We start from the raw sequence: 18,303 nt of genomic DNA on the forward strand, positions 1-18,303 counted from the left end.
GTGTTTTTACTTAACTGGGTAAAGGAAAGAAGAAGTATATCTGTATAAAAGGTCTGAATACGTCCTACACCAGAGTCAACACGACTGACAGTGCTGTGGTGGTTAACGGCCTCACAGACCGGGATGCGGTGCAGAGATTTCGGAAGGAGTGATTCAGCTTTTTTTAATAAACGATCTTTGTTCTTCCGCCTCGCAGCGCTGCTCTCGCGGCAACTTCAGGAACGCGCCAAAATAAGAAAACACAAGCCGAGTCAGTGACAGCGACAGGGACAGAGAAAGTGCAGGGCAACTCTTTAAAATAACTTCCAAAGGTATTTCAAATGCGGCTTTGCTAGCAGACTTTGAAAAACGGGGCGGGGAGTTTTATTTCTCTGAGTTGTAGCCGGCGGACGACGATAGAAAATGGTTCTGCAAAACAGTGGACGGTTCAAAGCGGACCGAGGACAAAGTGGAGGAGATCAGGAAAACCAGTGAGTTGTTTCACATCGCAGACAAACTGCATGCTTGCTTTCAGTTACTCTTTACACGCGTTAAGCAGATAAGCAGGTGACAGAAGGAAGCCATTAACTTATTGTTAGTTGTTATGTGTGTTTGAACCAGGGACGATGGATCCTCCATGTCTGCCGTCAAGCGGCTGGAGCGCAGCCAGTTCACCGACGAGATGGACGCGCGGTTCGGCTTCGACAGGATGAAGGAGCCGGGGGAGAAAACAGGCTGGCTGATCAACATGCATCCTGTACTTCTGCGCAGTGTCATGTTTGAGATTTTCACTCTGTCCTGGAGAAAAAGCGATATGAAAAGTGACACTGTATGCCCATTTTCTGCTTCCAGACAGAGATCCTGGATGAAGACAAGAGGATGATCAGTGCCGTGGACTACTATTTCATACAGGAGGACGGAAGCAGGTTTAAGGTATGTGGGGAGGGGAAAAAGCCCAGTGGTTACCAGCTGTGACACACCGAGTCCTGCACAGGCGTTATTTATCATTATTTAATAACATACTTGAAAAATATGCCCCTAAATATCCCCTTTATATCTATTCTCTCTACAGGTGGCCCTCCCCTTCCAGCCATATTTTTATGTCGCCACCAAAAAGGTAAGTCAGTGCCTGTTATTTGGTTCTCACGTCATTTAAACTCCTTTCTTAAAGATAACTTTATTTCCAGAACTGCGAGAGAGAGGTAATCTCATACTTGTCGAAGAAGTTCCAAGGAAAGGTGGCGAAGCTTGAGATGATGCCAAAAGAGGACCTAGACCTGGTGAGAGTTTTGTTTTTAGCATCCTTTGACAGCATTTAAGTGTTTCATATTATATAACAAAAATAAAAGCCACATTTCTTCAAAAAACAACACATTATTTTACTATTTAAGCTGCAGTATATGGCGGTATTAGCCATTGTGTGGTTGTAAAACTGCATATCAGCAACACTAAACAACATGCTGCACTGTCTTGGCTTGTTCTCCCCAGCCGAACCATCTAGTTGGACTGAAGAGAAACTACATCAAGCTGTCTTTCAACACCGTGGATGAACTCATCAAGGTCAAGCGTGAGATCTCCCCTGTGGTACGCAAGAACAGAGAGAGGGAGCAGTCCAATGACGCCTACACCTCAATGTTATCAAGGTACTGCCAAACCACCAATCCCATTAGTTTCTAATGAGGTTTACCCTGTTATTTCCAGTGTTATGTAGATCTTTTAACATTTGTTGGTTTTTACAGCGCCTTATCGGGTGGCAATGTGACCTCAGCAGATGAAGATGGGATGTCAAAGAGCATTTCAGACCAGTTAGACAACATAGTGGACATGAGAGAGTACGATGTGCCCTATCATGTGCGATTGTCCATAGACCTCAAGATCCATGTGGTAAAGTTGGATTTCTGTTGTCCCAGTGTTTTACAGGTCCTTTACGATCTATACGTGCTTGCTGTTCTAATATTTACTGTCTTTATTTCTCAGGCTCACTGGTATAATGTTCGATACAGAGGCAGCACTTACCCACCCGAGATTGTACGGAGAGATGATCTTGTGGAGCGACCGGTATGAGGCTTTTGTTGATTATGTTGCAGTGTGGTCATTCGTTTAGGTTCATGTTTGACTTCAATGAAGCGTCGTTTTCTCGTTTGTTTGTTTTTTCAGGACCCTGTTGTTCTGGCTTTCGATATAGAGACCACCAAGCTCCCGCTGAAATTCCCGGACGCAGAGAGCGATCAGATTATGATGATCTCCTACATGATCGACGGACAGGTGAGTTGTATTTCCTTCACAAGTTATGAATATCTACTTGTTCTTTTGTTGCATTGTATTTGTGTGTCAGCTTTACTTTTTTTGTTTTCTTTTTTTTAAAGGGATTTCTGATCACAAACAGAGAGATTGTCTCTGAGGATATTGAAGATTTTGAGTTCACTCCCAAGCCTGAATATGAAGGTCCTTTCACTGTTTTCAATGAGGCTGATGAGGTACATAGCTGCATAACATTAGATTTATGGCAGTGTAAATAAAAAGTGCAGCGCTTGAAAGTATTTTTCAGCATCTAAATGTAATGCGCTGTGGTTGCATCAGTGTAATAACATGTGGCAACCTGACTTTGGGTGCAGGCGGCCCTCATTCAGAGGTGGTTCGATCACGTTCAGGAAACCAAACCAAACATCTTTGTGACCTACAATGGAGACTTCTTTGACTGGTGAGCTGTTGCCGTTTCTTTAAAATGATTACATTAGTTAACTCATATACTGTGATGTTTACCTGTCACCTCTCTCACTTTTTTTCCACTCTTTCAAGGCCTTTTATTGAGACTCGGGCTGCCCTCCATGGACTGAGCATGCACAGGGAGATTGGTTTCCAGAAGGATAACCAGGGAGAGTACAAATCCAGTCAAGCCATCCACATGGATTGCTTAAGGTTTGTACACCTCTGACGTTGTTAAAACGATATCAGCGTGGTTTACGTATATGCACTTAGGGGTGGGTAAGGGTTCATTTGAGATTGATTAATTAACTCTCCTCTGTGTTAGGTGGGTAAAGAGAGACAGCTACCTGCCGGTGGGAAGTCATAATCTGAAGGCAGCAGCAAAGGCTAAATTGGGCTATGACCCAGTGGAGCTGGACCCAGAGGAGATGTGCCGCATGGCAACAGAGGAGCCACAGGTACAGAAATGGACTTCAGTATTTACAGCTCAGAAAATAAAGAATTTGGTTGTTTGAATGAGCAGATTTGTTGACTTTTTCTTTTCTGTTAGACTTTAGCCACCTACTCGGTGTCAGATGCCGTGGCCACATATTACCTGTACATGAAATATGTTCACCCCTTCATCTTCGCTCTGTGCACCATCATCCCCATGGAGCCTGATGAGGTCGGTCGATTGTGTGCGATTATAAAATAAGACTGAAAGCCCTGAAAAATTTAACATGTTTTTTTTTTATTATTCATTTCTTTTCTTGCATTGTCCATCTGTTACCAGGTGCTGCGTAAAGGTTCTGGGACTCTGTGTGAAGCTCTGCTCATGGTGCAGGCCTTCCACGCAAACATCGTCTTCCCCAACAAGCAGGAGCAGGTCTTCAACAAACTGACGGACGACGGCCACGTCATGGACTCTGAGACCTACGTGGGCGGCCACGTGGAGGCGCTGGAGTCCGGAGTGTTCCGCAGTGACATCCCCTGCCGTTTCAAAATGGTACAGTTCACCTTGCAGCTGGTTCTTTGCTTTCAATGGTTTTTGTTTCTAGCTTTAGACAGTTTGTTCTGGTGTGTTGACAGAACCCAGCTGCGTTTGACTTCCTGATGCAAAGAGTTGAGAGAACTATGCGTCATGCCATCGAGGAAGAGGAGAAAATCCCTTTAGAGCAAGTCACCAACTTTAATGAGGTATGTTGACTTTTCTTTCCAGTTTGTGTAATTGTTCTGAACAGTCTCAGCTTGACGTTATAAAAGGTCTCTGGTATTTTCTCAGGTTTGCGATGAGATCAAAAAGAAACTGAATTCGCTGAAAGAGGTTCCAAACAGGATTGAATGCCCCCTCATCTACCATCTGGACGTTGGGGCGATGTACCCCAATATCATCCTCACCAACCGCCTGCAGGTAACAGAGAAGTCATAAGAAAAATGCATGGGATAAAATGTATAGAAATGTATAGAAAAAGCATCAAATACTTTATCTTCTACTTTGACAGCCATCCGCTATGGTTGATGAGGCCACTTGTGCTGCCTGTGACTTTAACAAGCCTGGTGCCACCTGCCAGAGGAGGATGGCCTGGCAGTGGAGAGGGGAAATAAGTAAGTTAATGCTGTATAAGTGTGTTCTTATGGATATGACAAATAGAAAGGTAGACTCCTGTAAACCCGTAGGTGCTGCCAACATTGCTTCTACAGTGTTTATGTGGGGTTGAATACAAATTCTAAACTTTTTCCCCTCTGTGCAGTGCCCGCCAGCCGAAGTGAGTTCCACCGCATCCAGCAGCAGCTGGAGTCTGAGAAGTTCCCGCCATTTTTCCCCAACGGTCCACCTCGGGCTTTCCACACTCTCAACAGGGAGGAGCAGGCCAAACACGAGAAGAAACGTCTGGCAGGTACTTTATTGATTATTTATTATTTGGCTCCTTAGAGGTTGGTTACTTTCTAAATGACTGACTGTCAAAGCGTAGTTCAACCCGTCTTTCCTTTGTCTCAGACTACTGTAAGAAGGCCTATAAGAAGACACACGTCACCAGACTGGAGGAGCGAGTCACCACCATCTGTCAGAGAGAAAACTCCTTCTATGTCGACACCGTGAGAGCTTTCAGAGATCGGCGTTACGAATTCAAAGGACTCCACAAGGTATCCCTATATTGTACACTATTTTCAATTCAATACATATTTCCATATAATTTAAAGATACAATTAATGTTCATCCATCATACACTCATTAATTTGTAATTGCACATTACACTTGAAATATTTCTTGCCCATCAAAATTACTTGCTGTAAAGTGCTAGTTTCTTGTGCGACCTTTGCTTAAGGTGTGGAAGAAGAAACTGTCTGCAGCTCAGGACAGCGGAGATGCTGCTGACATAAAGCGCTGCAAGAACATGGAGATCCTATATGATTCTCTTCAGCTGGCTCACAAGTGTATTCTCAATTCTTTCTACGGCTACGTCATGAGGAAAGGGTAGGAGTCGAACCACAGTTTTTATCATTCAAATCATCAAATATCCTCTTACTTGCACTGTTGCATGAGCTCTTGCGCTTTTTGCTGCTGGTGAAATCAGTAGCACTCTCGAGCTGATGTTGTCTGTGCTGTCTTTGTGTTTCCAATAGGGCGCGTTGGTACTCCATGGAGATGGCTGGCATTGTGTGCTACACCGGAGCCAACATCATCACTCAGGCCAGAGAGCTCATCGAACAAATCGGGTGAGGGTCATGTTGATAATGTGATACCTAATTTCAGAAATTACCTTTTTGGTCAGTGCGAGTTCACCTCCGACTCTGGAAAGATTTAGCTGGCAGGGATCCAGTGCCTTGTTTAACAATGTTTCATCAGATTTGGGCTTGTATCCAGCTCCTGAACAGTCAGTTTTTTTTATCTTGCTTCCAAGATTACATTTCCCTGCAGAAGAAAGTAATCAACCAAATTGCTAATTTACTGTATGAAGAGATTTCTCACACATCTTTCCCTTCTACTTCTCTACGCCCCAGGAGACCCCTTGAGTTGGACACTGACGGTATCTGGTGTGTCCTCCCCAACACCTTTCCTGAGAACTTTGTGGTGAAAACCACAAATGAGAAGAAGCCTAAGGTGACCATCTCTTACCCAGGGGCCATGCTGAACATCTTGGTGAAGGAGGGATTCACCAACGATCAGTATCACGAGCTGGTCGACCCCGCGTCACTCACTTACAACATCAGGTCAGAGAACAGTATCTTCTTTGAGGTTGACGGACCGTACCTGGCCATGATCCTGCCTGCATCGAAAGAGGAAGGGAAGAAGCTGAAGAAAAGGTACAGCAACAATGGGTTTTTGGTCGATTGGATGGATTTGCTAGCAGCTCCCTAGCAATGTTCATTTAAAAATACAGTGGTTATGATGATGATTTAAGGTTTCCCTGTTCATTTTAGGTACGCTGTGTTCAATGAGGATGGCTCTCTGGCTGAGCTTAAGGGTTTTGAAGTGAAGAGAAGAGGAGAGCTCCAGCTCATTAAGATTTTTCAGTCATCAGTGTTTGAGGCTTTCCTCAAAGGTACCACTCTGGAGGAGGTTTACGCCTCGGTGGCCAAAGTGGCTGACTATTGGCTGGACGTTCTGTACAGCAAGGTAAAAACCTGTGATCAAATTGTATAAAACTGCATCTAGTATTACAAGATATTTACATTTTACATCAGGTATGTTTTATTAGTAGGTATTTTAAAATACAATAATTTGTGGCAAAAGCTCAGTCAAAACCTTTAACACCTTCACAAAAAAGCAGATTGATTTTATTTCACTGGTTTTTCAGGCTGCCAACATGCCGGATGCAGAGCTGTTTGAACTGATCTCAGAGAATCGTTCAATGTCCAGAAAGCTGGAGGACTACGGAGCGCAGAAGTCCACATCCATCAGCACAGCGAAGAGACTGGCTGAGTTCTTGGGAGACCAAATGGTGAAGGATGCTGGTCTGAGCTGTCGCTACGTCATCTCCCGAAAACCAGAGGGTTCGCCTGTCACAGAAAGGTGGGACACCAGCTTTTTTAACTCTGTGACAGCGGCGGGGCAGGATCCAGCCTGCTTTACACACAAACCCAGCATTTGACTATTTCATAGCCTAGGGCTTCACGTGTAGCTCCGTTGACATCACTGCTAAACCATGTGTGTATAGATACTGTATAAATGATTAAGTTTATAGATAATATATCTGATCAAGTGTATAGATACTGTATAAATGATTAAGTTTATAATAATTAGTAATCACGTTAGGGAAACCCATATTGACACTTTGAGTTCAAAGCCAAGCAGTGTGAGTATTCCGTAAAGGCGTCAGTATGCTCCTAAAGGTGAATGTCTGATAAAACAGCGTCAACCTCCCCCCACACCTTTTTAAGATGTTGGAATTGTGGGGGTAACCAAGTTTCCAAAAGACACAGTATTTAAAGATGAGGTCTCATCAGAAATGCATGAAAAAGAAGGATCCCTGCTCAAGTGAAGAACCTTAAGACAAGTATGCTGATGAGCAGTAAAAAAATATTTATAACTTTCAATACTGTTATGCTACACATAAAACTACGTGCTATACACTGACTTTGAGGCTTCTGGTGCCGTTGATGTAAAGATCCAAACCATGTTACTGCAGTGTCCCCAGTTTTATGCATTATGCTTTGTTGCATGTCATTCCCCATCTCATCATCTCCTCCTTATCTACTCTGTAAGTTGTCAAATAAAGGGCCAAAATGACAAAAAAACATAAAAAAAACTTGATGATGTGATAGATTTTCTGGTATTAGCAGGACCAAATAAAATTATGTCAGAGTTGTTTTCCAATGTTTAATGTTTGTGGCGAACAAGCATAATATTACCAGCAGTAAAAGCCCTGAGTTCAACACTGACTGATTTGCGTTTGTCTCCATCAGAGCTATTCCTCTGGCCATCTTCCAGGCAGAGCCCAGTGTGAAGAAACACTTCCTTCGTAAGTGGCTGAAGATGCCCAGCCTCCACGACTTGGACATCCGCTCTGTGAGTTTTTAAGCAAACATTTTATGCACTCAGACATAACCTTGTGTTTTCTGTGTGAATTTGCGTGTGTGCTCCCACTGACATTAAAATGTCTTTTGTGGGCCTATTCAGATCCTTGATTGGAGTTATTACATCGAGAGGTTGGGTAGTGCTATCCAGAAAATTATCACCATCCCTGCAGCTCTTCAGCAGGTAAAAATTGCCCATTTAATCGGCCTCTCTGTCATAGGTTGATTTACAGATAAAATTTTATTGTTTGTGTTCATCATCAGGTGAAGAATCCGGTACCCAGAGTAAGGCATCCTGACTGGCTTCACAAGAAACTCCTGGAGAAAAATGATATCTACAAGCAAAAGAAAATCAGTGAGCTATTCACCAGTGAGGGCAAGAGACAGGTTTGTTCACCTCACAGCAAAATGGCCTGTCAAACTACCAGCACAGAAAGTTTCCTCTGCTCTCACCACTGGACTCAGTTTAGAGATTCTCTGCTTTAGTCAGAAACACTTGGGATGTCTCCAATCACTAACCCACCCTGCTGTCCATTTGTGCATTTCCCCCCTTCCCCTCATCTAAATGCCATCCTCTCTCTCAGGTGGCCCATCAGCCTCTTGTAGCAGGCCAAGCCGTGGACATGGAGGACTTTGGGATGCCAGCCAGACCTTTGCAGCCAGCCATCCTCATCAGCACCAAGCGGAAGCGGGCTTCTCAGGGAGAGGACAGCCAGGTGGAGTCTCAGGATGTCGAGCTCACTCAGTCCTGGAGAGAGATCCTCGGGCCACCCCCACCTGCGGGTAACACACGGGTAAGCCAGCAGCAACAAGCACAAAGTGTTGCCCCTGTGAAAACATTTGTATTGGCTCTAGTTTTAACCGCTGAGTCTGTATACAGGAGGAGCGTCTAGTGTGGCTACGTTACCATAAGAAGAAGTGGGAGCTGCAACTGAGGCAGAGGAAGGAGAGGAAGAAAAGGCGAAAGCTGCTGGATGGTGAAGCTCAACCTGTAGGGGGAGGGGTGATCAGAGATGGCCCTATCACAGGCCTGGGAAGCTTCCTCCGCAGAACAGCACGCAGCATCCTGGACATGCCATGGCAAATCGTGCAGGTGGTTCAACCCTCTTGTCATCCTCAAGTCAGTTAACAAAATCCAAAGAAAATCTAATCATCTAATCCTGTCTCATGCGGTGTCCTGTTTGCTGCCCCCCAGATTGCAGAGACTAATCACCCTGGTCTGTACAAGTTGTGGGCTGTGATTGGAAATGACCTCCACTGCATGAAGCTCAACATCCCGCGTGTCTTTTATGTCAATCAGAAAGTCCCAAAACAGGAAGAGGGAGCCACATACAAAAAGGCAATAAGAAGATACAGTAAAAAAATAATAAAGCATTGCAGTCACTATAAATGATTTAAAATCAAGTGTTATCGTTACCAAATATATTTTAACAAATTGTTTTGGCTTCAGGTGAACCGCATGCTGCCTCGCTCCAACGTGGTGTACTACCTTTATGAGTACTGTGTACCAGAGGACATGTATCAGGAGCACATCAATGAGATCAACGCTGACCTTTCAGCCCCAGACATTGAAGGGGTCTATGAAACACAGGTATCACTCATACTCTACTACTACTCTTTCATAACGTCACTCGTGATGCTCTTGTGTGTGTACAGCGTGTCAGAATGCAGCATTAATGTAATCTCTTTCAGGTCCCATTGCTGTTTCGTGCACTGGTGCAGCTCGGTTGTGTGTGTATGGTCAATAAACATGTTGTGAGGGATCTGGCTGGCAGAGAGGCGGACACTTTTGACCTGGAGAATCTGGAGATGAGGTCTCTGGCCCAGTTCAGCTACCTGGAACCTGGTAAGCTCCATCTCACACATGGGACATCTTGAATTGATTTCACAATGATTAGAGATGATTTGTTTGTTTGTTTGTCTTATCTAGCATGTGCTTTCCCTCTAACCTAAAATTATGCAAGGTTAGGGTTTATATTTTTAGCTGAGTCAGTGTAACTATTCAGTGTAACACAGCGTGTATTTGTGATATCATGGGATACTGCTCATGAGATGTTGGATAGAACACCTTCTAAATGAATGTTCTCTTCTCAGGGAGTGTTCGCCACATGTACTTGTATCATCACAGCCAGGGTCACAAGGCTCTGTTTGGCCTGTTCATCCCCTCTCAGCGCAAAGCCAGCATCTTTGTCCTGGACACAGTAAGAACAATACAACTCTATTTGTTCCACTGCCATTGTGTTGGTGTTGTGACTTGATCTTGAAAGCCTAATGGTGCTTTCAGATCAAACGCGAATTTAATCCTCACAGCGTTTTCCTTGCGTGAGTACGTTCGACTGCAAGTGTTCACACACAACGCGCGAAGGCGATTAGAACCCGCGAAAATTCGCTCGAGTTGGAAATTTTCAACTCATGCGAAGACCTTCGCGTCGCCGGCACCGTCCCTTTCGCACCACCCGACAGGAAATCACAGCTCTATACGTCTTTGCATAGACTTTGTATGTAAACTCACCGCCCCGAACGCTCGCTTTGCTTTTGGTCTGAAAGCACAGTAATTGTAGAGTGCAATCTAACTTCCCTTTTGGTTTCTTAGAGAACTTTTTTTGTTGTTGTTTTTCACTTGCCCCCCTCAATGCTGATGCATCCCTTCCCAGCTGGCAGAGAACAACCCTCAAGGTTGATCTTTATTTTTTCTCCAAAGGTCCGAAGCAACCAGATGCCCAACCTTGGTAACCTCTACACAGCTGAACGCACTGCTCTCCTGGAAAAGACGACTGAGGAGCTCCTGCCTCCAGAGAAACACAACTTTGAGGTCCGAGCGGAAAACGACGCAAAGGCTATTTACCGCGCACTGCAACGCATACTACTAAACTACAAGGTAAAAATAAACTGGAGTGAGCGATAGATGGCTAAATTTTGAAAGTATCCAACCACAGACAGGCAGGTAGGCATAGAAGGCCGTGCTTATTACAGTTCTGCTACAGACACAGTTTTTTTTTTTTTTTTTTTTCTTTCATTTTTGTGTTGGAGCATTTAATTTATTGGTTTCGGTGAAGATGTAAAAATCATTTTAACAAATATAACAGAAAATGCTTCTGAAATAAATTCCTTATCCTAGCCTTAAATACCTAATTATCTTCCAGTAGTTACGTACGCCAACATATTACTAGTTATGTTCATGTGACTAAATAGGTTGTCTTTTGCCGTTTATAGGAGGAGCGTCGTGGGCCCACCCTCATCGCTGTGCAGTCAAACTGGGAGTTGCGGCGGTTGGCAGCGGGGATGCCAGTACTTGAGGAGTTTCCAGTTGTTCCCGTGCATGTGGTTGATGAGATCAACTATAATGTGCTGGACTGGCAACGCCACGGTGCCCGGCGCATGATCCGCCACTACCTCAACCTGGACAGCTGCCTTTCACAAGCTTTCGACATGGCCAGGTAGGTAGTAAACACTGAAAAGTGTTATTTTAATCCCTTGTTTGAGTCAGAGGCCTCTACCAACAACTAGGACTGGGCGATATGGCCAAAAACATTTCATATCATTCAATATCAATAATTATCACGGTAAATGTCAAATCATTATTTAAACTTTTAAACTTTTCTTTATGGTCAGAATGTGACAAACACTTTAAGCCAAACAGTGGCTCACTTAACAAATCTGAGGTAGAGCATTCAAAACTATTATGATAAAATATTTTTCAACAAATTTCTTCAGTCCCTTTTCCTCAACAAAATAAATTTTTTATAGAAAAATTAAAGGCTAATTTGTCTGTTATTCAAATGAATTAAAGCAAATAGTTATTGACGATATATTGAACATTTATTATATTGATATTGAGGAAAATTATGTTGTTTTATTGCCCAGCTCTACCAACAACCCCTGACATGCTCACTACTCTGCTGTAGTCTCTAAAACAAGTGTATTTCCAATTAGTAATATTTGTTGACAGCATTCAGATTTAAATTCTTATATCTCTCACTTTCAGGTATTACCACTTACCTGTGGGGAACTTGCCTCAGGATGTGTCCATCTTTGGCTCAGACTTGTTCCTGGCAAGACATCTACGGAAACACAACCACCTGCTGTGGCTTTCACCCACAGCCAGGCCCGACCTCGGAGGAAAAGAGGCTGATGACAGTCGTCTGGTCATGGAAAGTGATGACCGGGGCTCTGTGGAGATCAATGCTCAAGGATGCTATTCCACAGGTACTCCATCACCAGGAATGCACTTAATCTGCATCCAAGAAAGACCATAAAGCAACTGAACATTTTTGTGTCCAGTTGCTTTATGGTCCAGTGTCTTTCTCTGTATTTATAGATGATCTTGTTTCTGTTTTCTTCAGTGTGTGTGGAGTTGGACCTGCAGAGCCTGGCGGTGAACACCATCCTCCAGTCACAGCACGTCAATGACATGGAGGGCGGAGCTAGTCTGGGTGTCAGTTTTGATGTGATCCAGCAGGCCTCGTTGGAGGACATGATGTCAGGAAACCAGGGAGCCAGCGCTCTTGCTAGCTATGATGAGACTGCGCTCTGCTCCAACACATTCAGGTGTGTAAACATCTGTAGTGCAGAAACTTTGGCTTTTTGTTACATGATGCTTCTCATTGTGTCTCATTTAAGGAAGCATGTCATGTTTAATTTATTGTTTGCTCTGTGTTGTATGAGCAGGATCCTGAAGAGCATGGTGGTTGGATGGGTCAGAGAGATCACACAGTACCACAATGTGTATGCAGACAACCAGGTGATGCACTTTTACCGCTGGCTGCGCTCCCCCAGCTCTCTGCTCTATGACCCTGCACTGCACCGCACCCTGCTCAACATGATGAAGAAGGTGTTTCTGCAGTGAGTGACACATAATCCATCGTTTATTTAGTCTTAAAAGCTTTGTTTTGAAATGATGTTAAAATCTCCCAGTTGTTTATGAGAGTAACAGTTGTGTCATCAGTGTCTATGCCCTTATATGGACTGGTTGTCAGCCTCTCTAAGGACTTTTTTTTTTTTGGAAATCGGCTACGTGTCACTGCGCTCATCAAAGTGCCTGATGAAAAGTAGCTGTAACTAAATATAATAATGAGCGTAATCAGACTTTTTGTTTTTATTTGCATTGGTCAAAACATCATCTGTGCTGTTTTTGGTTCAAATATTATTGATATCTGATTTTGACTTGGATTAAATGTATGATCCCTGTTGGGTGTGATTTTTCTCATTAAGCCATGATGCCCACCTTTTGAAATGCATACCAGCAACAGTGTCATCTTCTTTTATTAATCATTGTCTCCATTCTGCGTTCAGGTTGATTTCAGAGTTCAAACGTCTCGGCTCCACCGTGGTGTACGGAAACTTCAACAGGATCATCTTGTGTACTAAAAAACGGAGGATAGATGATGCCATTGGCTACGTAGAATACATCACCAACAGGTCAGACATTTCCTCTCTGCGGGTCACACCTCCTAGAGAGAATGTGTGTATATACCTTTGCATTGTAAAGCAATGTTATCTCTTCATTTATGCAATTTGATATAAATAATATTATTAATAAATATAAAACTATGGTCAAAAAATATTTGAAACATTCATACCTACATCCACGTATAAGATATATAAGAAGAAGATGAGTGTAAAACAAAGGTATCTGTATTAAAAACGACTGTATCTGAACAGACTGCTGAGCCAATAAGAGTATATGTATCTGTTTGTCTTCAGTGGTGTGAAAAAAGAGCCACAACACTAGAATCTGCAAAGAAAAACACAATTACCCATTAGAGCAGTTAGATGTTTGCCAGAGATGATGTTGTGATCCATCATGGGAAGTGAATTCTATAAAGCACACTTAAAAGAGAACCACCAATTAGACTAATGGAAGGAAAAATTAAATGTAAAAGTTTGGCCAATTTGTCGAACATCGTAAAGTAAAAAGAAAACATCTTATGGGAGTTTGTTTAATGTAATATCGTTATGGCTACCGCCAAATGTTTTTCTGGCATTCAAGGGGTGTTTCTGAGTCAAACAACAAAATAACAGAAATTACTTCCTGTGTTTAAATATTTTTTGAAAGTATAGTATTCATTCCAATGATATCACATTATTAGCCTCAAGGTATTAGCAAGCACTGTTGGACAAGTTACTCAGAAATTGTAACAAGTTACTAGTTACTTATTACTCCTTAAAAAAGTAATAATTACTTTACTTATTACTGGGTGATAAAGTAACTATATTACTTCCACTATTACCCCTTCTCCCCAAACAAAGCAATCTCTCCTGACTTTTTAAACCAATACCATATTCATAACAGCAGCAAGGAGTGTGTTGTTTTGTTTTTGTTTTTTTTTTACAAAACAACATTTTTTAACGACACCAGCTGAAATAAAAAAATAAAGCAAGTAAATCCTTATTTAAATATTTATAAGAGCAGTATTCGGTATTTTTACAAAACATACAACGTTGCTTAGTGCCACTCGCTTCCAACGAGCCCAAGCATCACTGGCAGTAGCGGCCAGTTTCACGTTGCTGTGCTACTTTAGTAGCTTCAATAAATATGATGTAGAACTGTTTGCACACAAAGTCAACAGACGACAATGTTCTTTGCATCTTAGACTGTGACATAATAATGTCATTACTTAAAGCTGTCGAAAGAACTCCCTCATTCTCCAATCCAAACACAGCATTACTGGGTTAGTAACTGTAATAATATAACTGTTTTGCAAATAGTAATTTGTTACACAACTAGTTACTGTAATATTATTACCTTACTGCCCAACACTGTTAGCAAGTTTTCTCGTAACTTACTGTAACAACTATAAAGTCACCTCTTGTACTGTTTCTCCTGTAGCATCCACTCCAGAGAAATCTTTCACTCTTTGTCCATCTCTTTCTCCCGATGCTGGGAGTTCCTGCTGTGGATGGATCCGGCCAACTGCGGCGGCGTGAAGGGCAAACTGCCCTCCAGTGTCTTGTATGGAGAGGTAATTCAAACAGCAACTTCTGCCTCACAATTTATTTGCATTGATTAAAGCAGCAGAAGGAAACACAAAAGCAGAGCTTATACCTCCTCCATGGTTGTTATTATTATTTTTTTAGGAAGGAACCAAACAGAAGAAAAACAGGCGAGGGGAGGGAGATGAGGAGGGCAGCGAGGATGAAGAAGATGACGAAGCAGAGGAAGATGATGGTGATGGAGAGACGGATGAGGTGGAGGAGCTGATCGAGAGCAACTGGAACATCATGCAGTATCTGCCCCAAACTGCCTCCTGTCAGAAATACTTCCTTATGACTGTCTCCGGTAAAAAAAAAAAAAAAAAAAAAATAGATGTTTTCTTTCCTTTTCTTGCCTTTTCTCTCTGCTAACTCTTACACACACACACACTTTCCACACCAGCCTACATTGCGGCGGTGTACCACAGCATGAAAGAGGAGCTGAGACGTAATGCTCCTGGTGCAACACCAATCAAGAGACGTGGAGGCAGCCAGGCTTCCCAGCTTGCAGTGGGGGACTTGAGCGCTCTTCCTGGTAAGATGCTGATTAATTTACTAAGGAGCTCCCTTGTTTTTCTCAAGAACTTCACATTATACCAATTAGCGTCACCACAGTCTGTTAGTCTTCACGTATTTCGATAGATTTCCTCCCAGATGTGGTGATTTTATTTTATTTTTTTAACTCTCTCCCACAGGAATGATCTCCTTCTCCCAGGAATATGTGTCCAGCGAGCTGACACAGAACTTTTTCACTATCACTCAAAAAATCCAGAAAAAGGTGACTGGTACCAGGAATGTGACCCAGCCCTCAGAGATGTTCCCCGTGCTGCCTGGATCCCACCTGCCACTCAACAACCCAGCACTGGAGTTTATCAAATATGTCTGCCAGGTATATCACGCAAGTATATTAACTTACAAAGCTCTTTTCAAGTGTTGCAACGGTTGCTGCAGCAGTTCCATCTTCTTAATTTCATCGTGTGTCTATTCAGGTCCTTTCACTGGATGCCAACATAGTGAACCAGGTGAACAAGCTAAAAAGAGACCTTCTGCGTCTCGTGGACGTTGGGGAGTTTTCAGAGGAAGCCCAGTTCCGAGACCCCTGTAACTCCTACATCCTGCCTGAGGTCATCTGCCACCATTGCAATTTTTGCCGTGACCTCGACCTCTGCAAGGATCCGTCTGTGGCGCAAGTGAGAGGCGCAGCATTGATAGGCTTAATAACAACACTGTTATTACTCCTATAAATAATAATAAACTGTGTTTTCCTCCCCACAGGATGGATCAGTTTTGCCTCAGTGGTTCTGCTCCAACTGCCAGGCGCAGTATGAGACTGAGTCTATTGAGATGGCTCTGGTGGAAGCTCTGCAGAAGAAACTGATGAGCTACACACTCCAGGACCTGGTGAGTAAAAACATTTTTTATACGGAATAGATAAAACATCCGAAAAAACTGACCATTTTGGTTGTGTTCCTGTGTCCTAGTGGTAATGTCTTTGTTGTATGTCACCTTCCTGTCTCCCCATGTTCCCTCTCTGTATCTCTACTGTCACTATTAAATAAAAGCAAAATGCTAAGAAATACAAAAGACAACAGTTTTGAACAAAACTAAATATTACAACAGGAAATCTCTTCTGTTAGGTGGGTAGGGCAGTACCTTATACTGTAGGTCAGGGGTCGGCAAATAAGTCTGGCAATCGGGCCAAATTTTTCCAAGCCGTTATATGGTGGTCAAACCTCATGAAATCATGTGCACGTTTAGCTCAGTCGGTACTGTGCGGGCCTCCTGATGGGTAGATAGTGAGATCAATTCCATTTTATTGCGGATATTTTTTTCCTCCCTTGTTAAACAAATTGAATAAAAGGACACTTTTGCACATGCTCACATAAAGCATGTGCAAAAGTGTGTCTGCGTGTTCCATCATTTGAGCCGCATTCATAAACCTATGGACACTTATTTTCATTTCCCTGAGGAAATTCAGGGGAATCCAATCACACGTTTACGAACAGCTTTTTCAGAGGTGTGTCAAGCACGCCAGAGACTCTTTTGAAATGTCCTTCAGAACTCTTCAAAGTAAAAGCTCTTAATAAACTCGACATGAAGCATTGTTGGAAAAGATGTTCTTACGCTTTTATTTTAGAGGCACAATCACTTAAGAGGAAGTGGTTATGTGAGTAACTGTTGCTGTCATGACTGAGATCTATTTCAGCACCAGCCGTTATCAATGTATTTATTTTTTATATTTCTGCTATCAAAGCAATCTGGCCACGGGCCAGATATTATCACCCGCGAGCCGCCTATTGCCGACCACTGCTGTAGGTACTATCAGTCTCAACAAATTAACCTTTAAAATGTTTATTGAAGAGCTTAATAATGGCCCACATCTGTTATACAACACCTGATAATGCATGTGTACTTTGTGAAACGAATCTGTCAAAGAAATACTTTCATTAAAACATGGAGAATTATCACCCAGCTGCCTCATGACAAATTCTACCTGAAGGTTGGTACAGCCAGAGATCAACTCTGCCTTTGTCCAAACATACAACATTGCTTCACTTGAATTACCTGCGGTTTAACAGTCTGTGCAGCATTTTCAGACATTTGTTTCCTGAAAGCCGCCTCACTGCTCGAACCTCTTTGTGTGATTTTAGGTGTGCACAAAATGTAAAGGAGTGAAGGAAGCGAACATGCCCCTGTACTGCAGATGTGCTGGAGACTTTGACCTCACTTTCTCAGCCAAGGTTCCTGCTCTCAAATACATTGCACCATTCAGTTTAGTGATGACCGCACACAGTCATTCCTATTTGACATTGTTCTCATGCCTGCTTATATATATTTTTTTTTTCTTCCATTTTAAAGAGCTTCTCTGAGCAGATCACAGTGTTTCGGAACATAGCGTCCCACTACAACATGAGCTTCCTGGAGGAGACCATTGACTGGCTGTTTGTTATGAGCCCACACATCAGCCAGAGCACTCACTGAATGTGACATCTGGCACACAGGTCCAACACTCCCTCAGCTGCATCTGTGGCAACAACTTTTCAATCTGGGTTAGAAAATTTTCCAGTTTGTGCACTTGTTCATCAAACTTGATGATTTCTGTTTCTGTTCCGTTTGATGGTGTGCAATCAGGACACTGGTGAGGCAGGTTGGAAGAGAAATGTGTGGACTGTAGATATGTTTGATGTCTTTATTATGCCTTAATAAAATGAGTTTGTTAATTTCTGATTTTAACTGTTAATAAATATTTTTCACAGTGTTTTAAATGTGACCCTGAATGTTTTTACTTCCCAGTTATTTTACTCATTGCTGTCATAAGGACTGTAAGTATGCCACAAAGGGGGGAAAAAGCACAAACATCCAGAGTGCTATCTACTCTGGGGACCTTCATTCAGCTATCACATGTTGGCCTAGCATATTTATCACGTGGCTCCTAATGTGTCTGCTCAACTTGCAGTGAAATGCCTAAGACAAGTCTGATGCTGCTTTTATTGCAAGTTGCAATTAATTATCTTAAGTTTTTCTGTGGTATGGCAATTGTAAAGATAATTTATCTTGGTTTTCTGTTTTCTATTTTTGCTGCAATTATTAGGCAAAGCTGAACCTTCACATCTTCATTCAGTGAGAGTCTTTAAGTTTTAAAGCAGG

The 18,303-nt window shown here is 42.7% G+C and overlaps 1 protein-coding gene across 1 annotated transcript; it reads left to right on the top strand.

Annotated features, from left to right (window-relative positions):
- Positions 1-223: 223 nt before the first annotated feature.
- pole (polymerase (DNA directed), epsilon) lies at positions 224-17,921 on the top strand. The gene is made up of 48 exons (XM_046043335.1): positions 224-470; positions 601-736; positions 832-912; positions 1,052-1,096; positions 1,167-1,259; positions 1,468-1,622; positions 1,719-1,863; positions 1,957-2,037; positions 2,137-2,244; positions 2,346-2,456; positions 2,595-2,680; positions 2,779-2,898; positions 3,011-3,143; positions 3,236-3,349; positions 3,458-3,670; positions 3,754-3,861; positions 3,947-4,075; positions 4,167-4,269; positions 4,416-4,562; positions 4,664-4,809; positions 4,992-5,140; positions 5,290-5,382; positions 5,668-5,970; positions 6,088-6,283; positions 6,465-6,679; positions 7,573-7,675; positions 7,787-7,867; positions 7,948-8,070; positions 8,268-8,477; positions 8,564-8,776; positions 8,879-9,022; positions 9,134-9,274; positions 9,376-9,529; positions 9,778-9,884; positions 10,385-10,561; positions 10,897-11,120; positions 11,669-11,889; positions 12,027-12,231; positions 12,352-12,525; positions 12,976-13,101; positions 14,513-14,645; positions 14,761-14,962; positions 15,059-15,190; positions 15,351-15,544; positions 15,645-15,845; positions 15,931-16,056; positions 17,307-17,396; positions 17,515-17,921. Exons 1-48 carry the CDS (start codon positions 403-405, stop codon positions 17,635-17,637), a joined length of 6,882 nt encoding a protein of 2,293 aa, XP_045899291.1. The 5' UTR covers positions 224-402; the 3' UTR covers positions 17,638-17,921.
- Positions 17,922-18,303: the final 382 nt, after the last annotated feature.

Source organism: Micropterus dolomieu, unplaced genomic scaffold (assembly GCF_021292245.1).
Source record: "Micropterus dolomieu isolate WLL.071019.BEF.003 ecotype Adirondacks unplaced genomic scaffold, ASM2129224v1 scaffold_210, whole genome shotgun sequence".
Taxonomy (NCBI): domain Eukaryota; kingdom Metazoa; phylum Chordata; class Actinopteri; order Centrarchiformes; family Centrarchidae; genus Micropterus; species Micropterus dolomieu.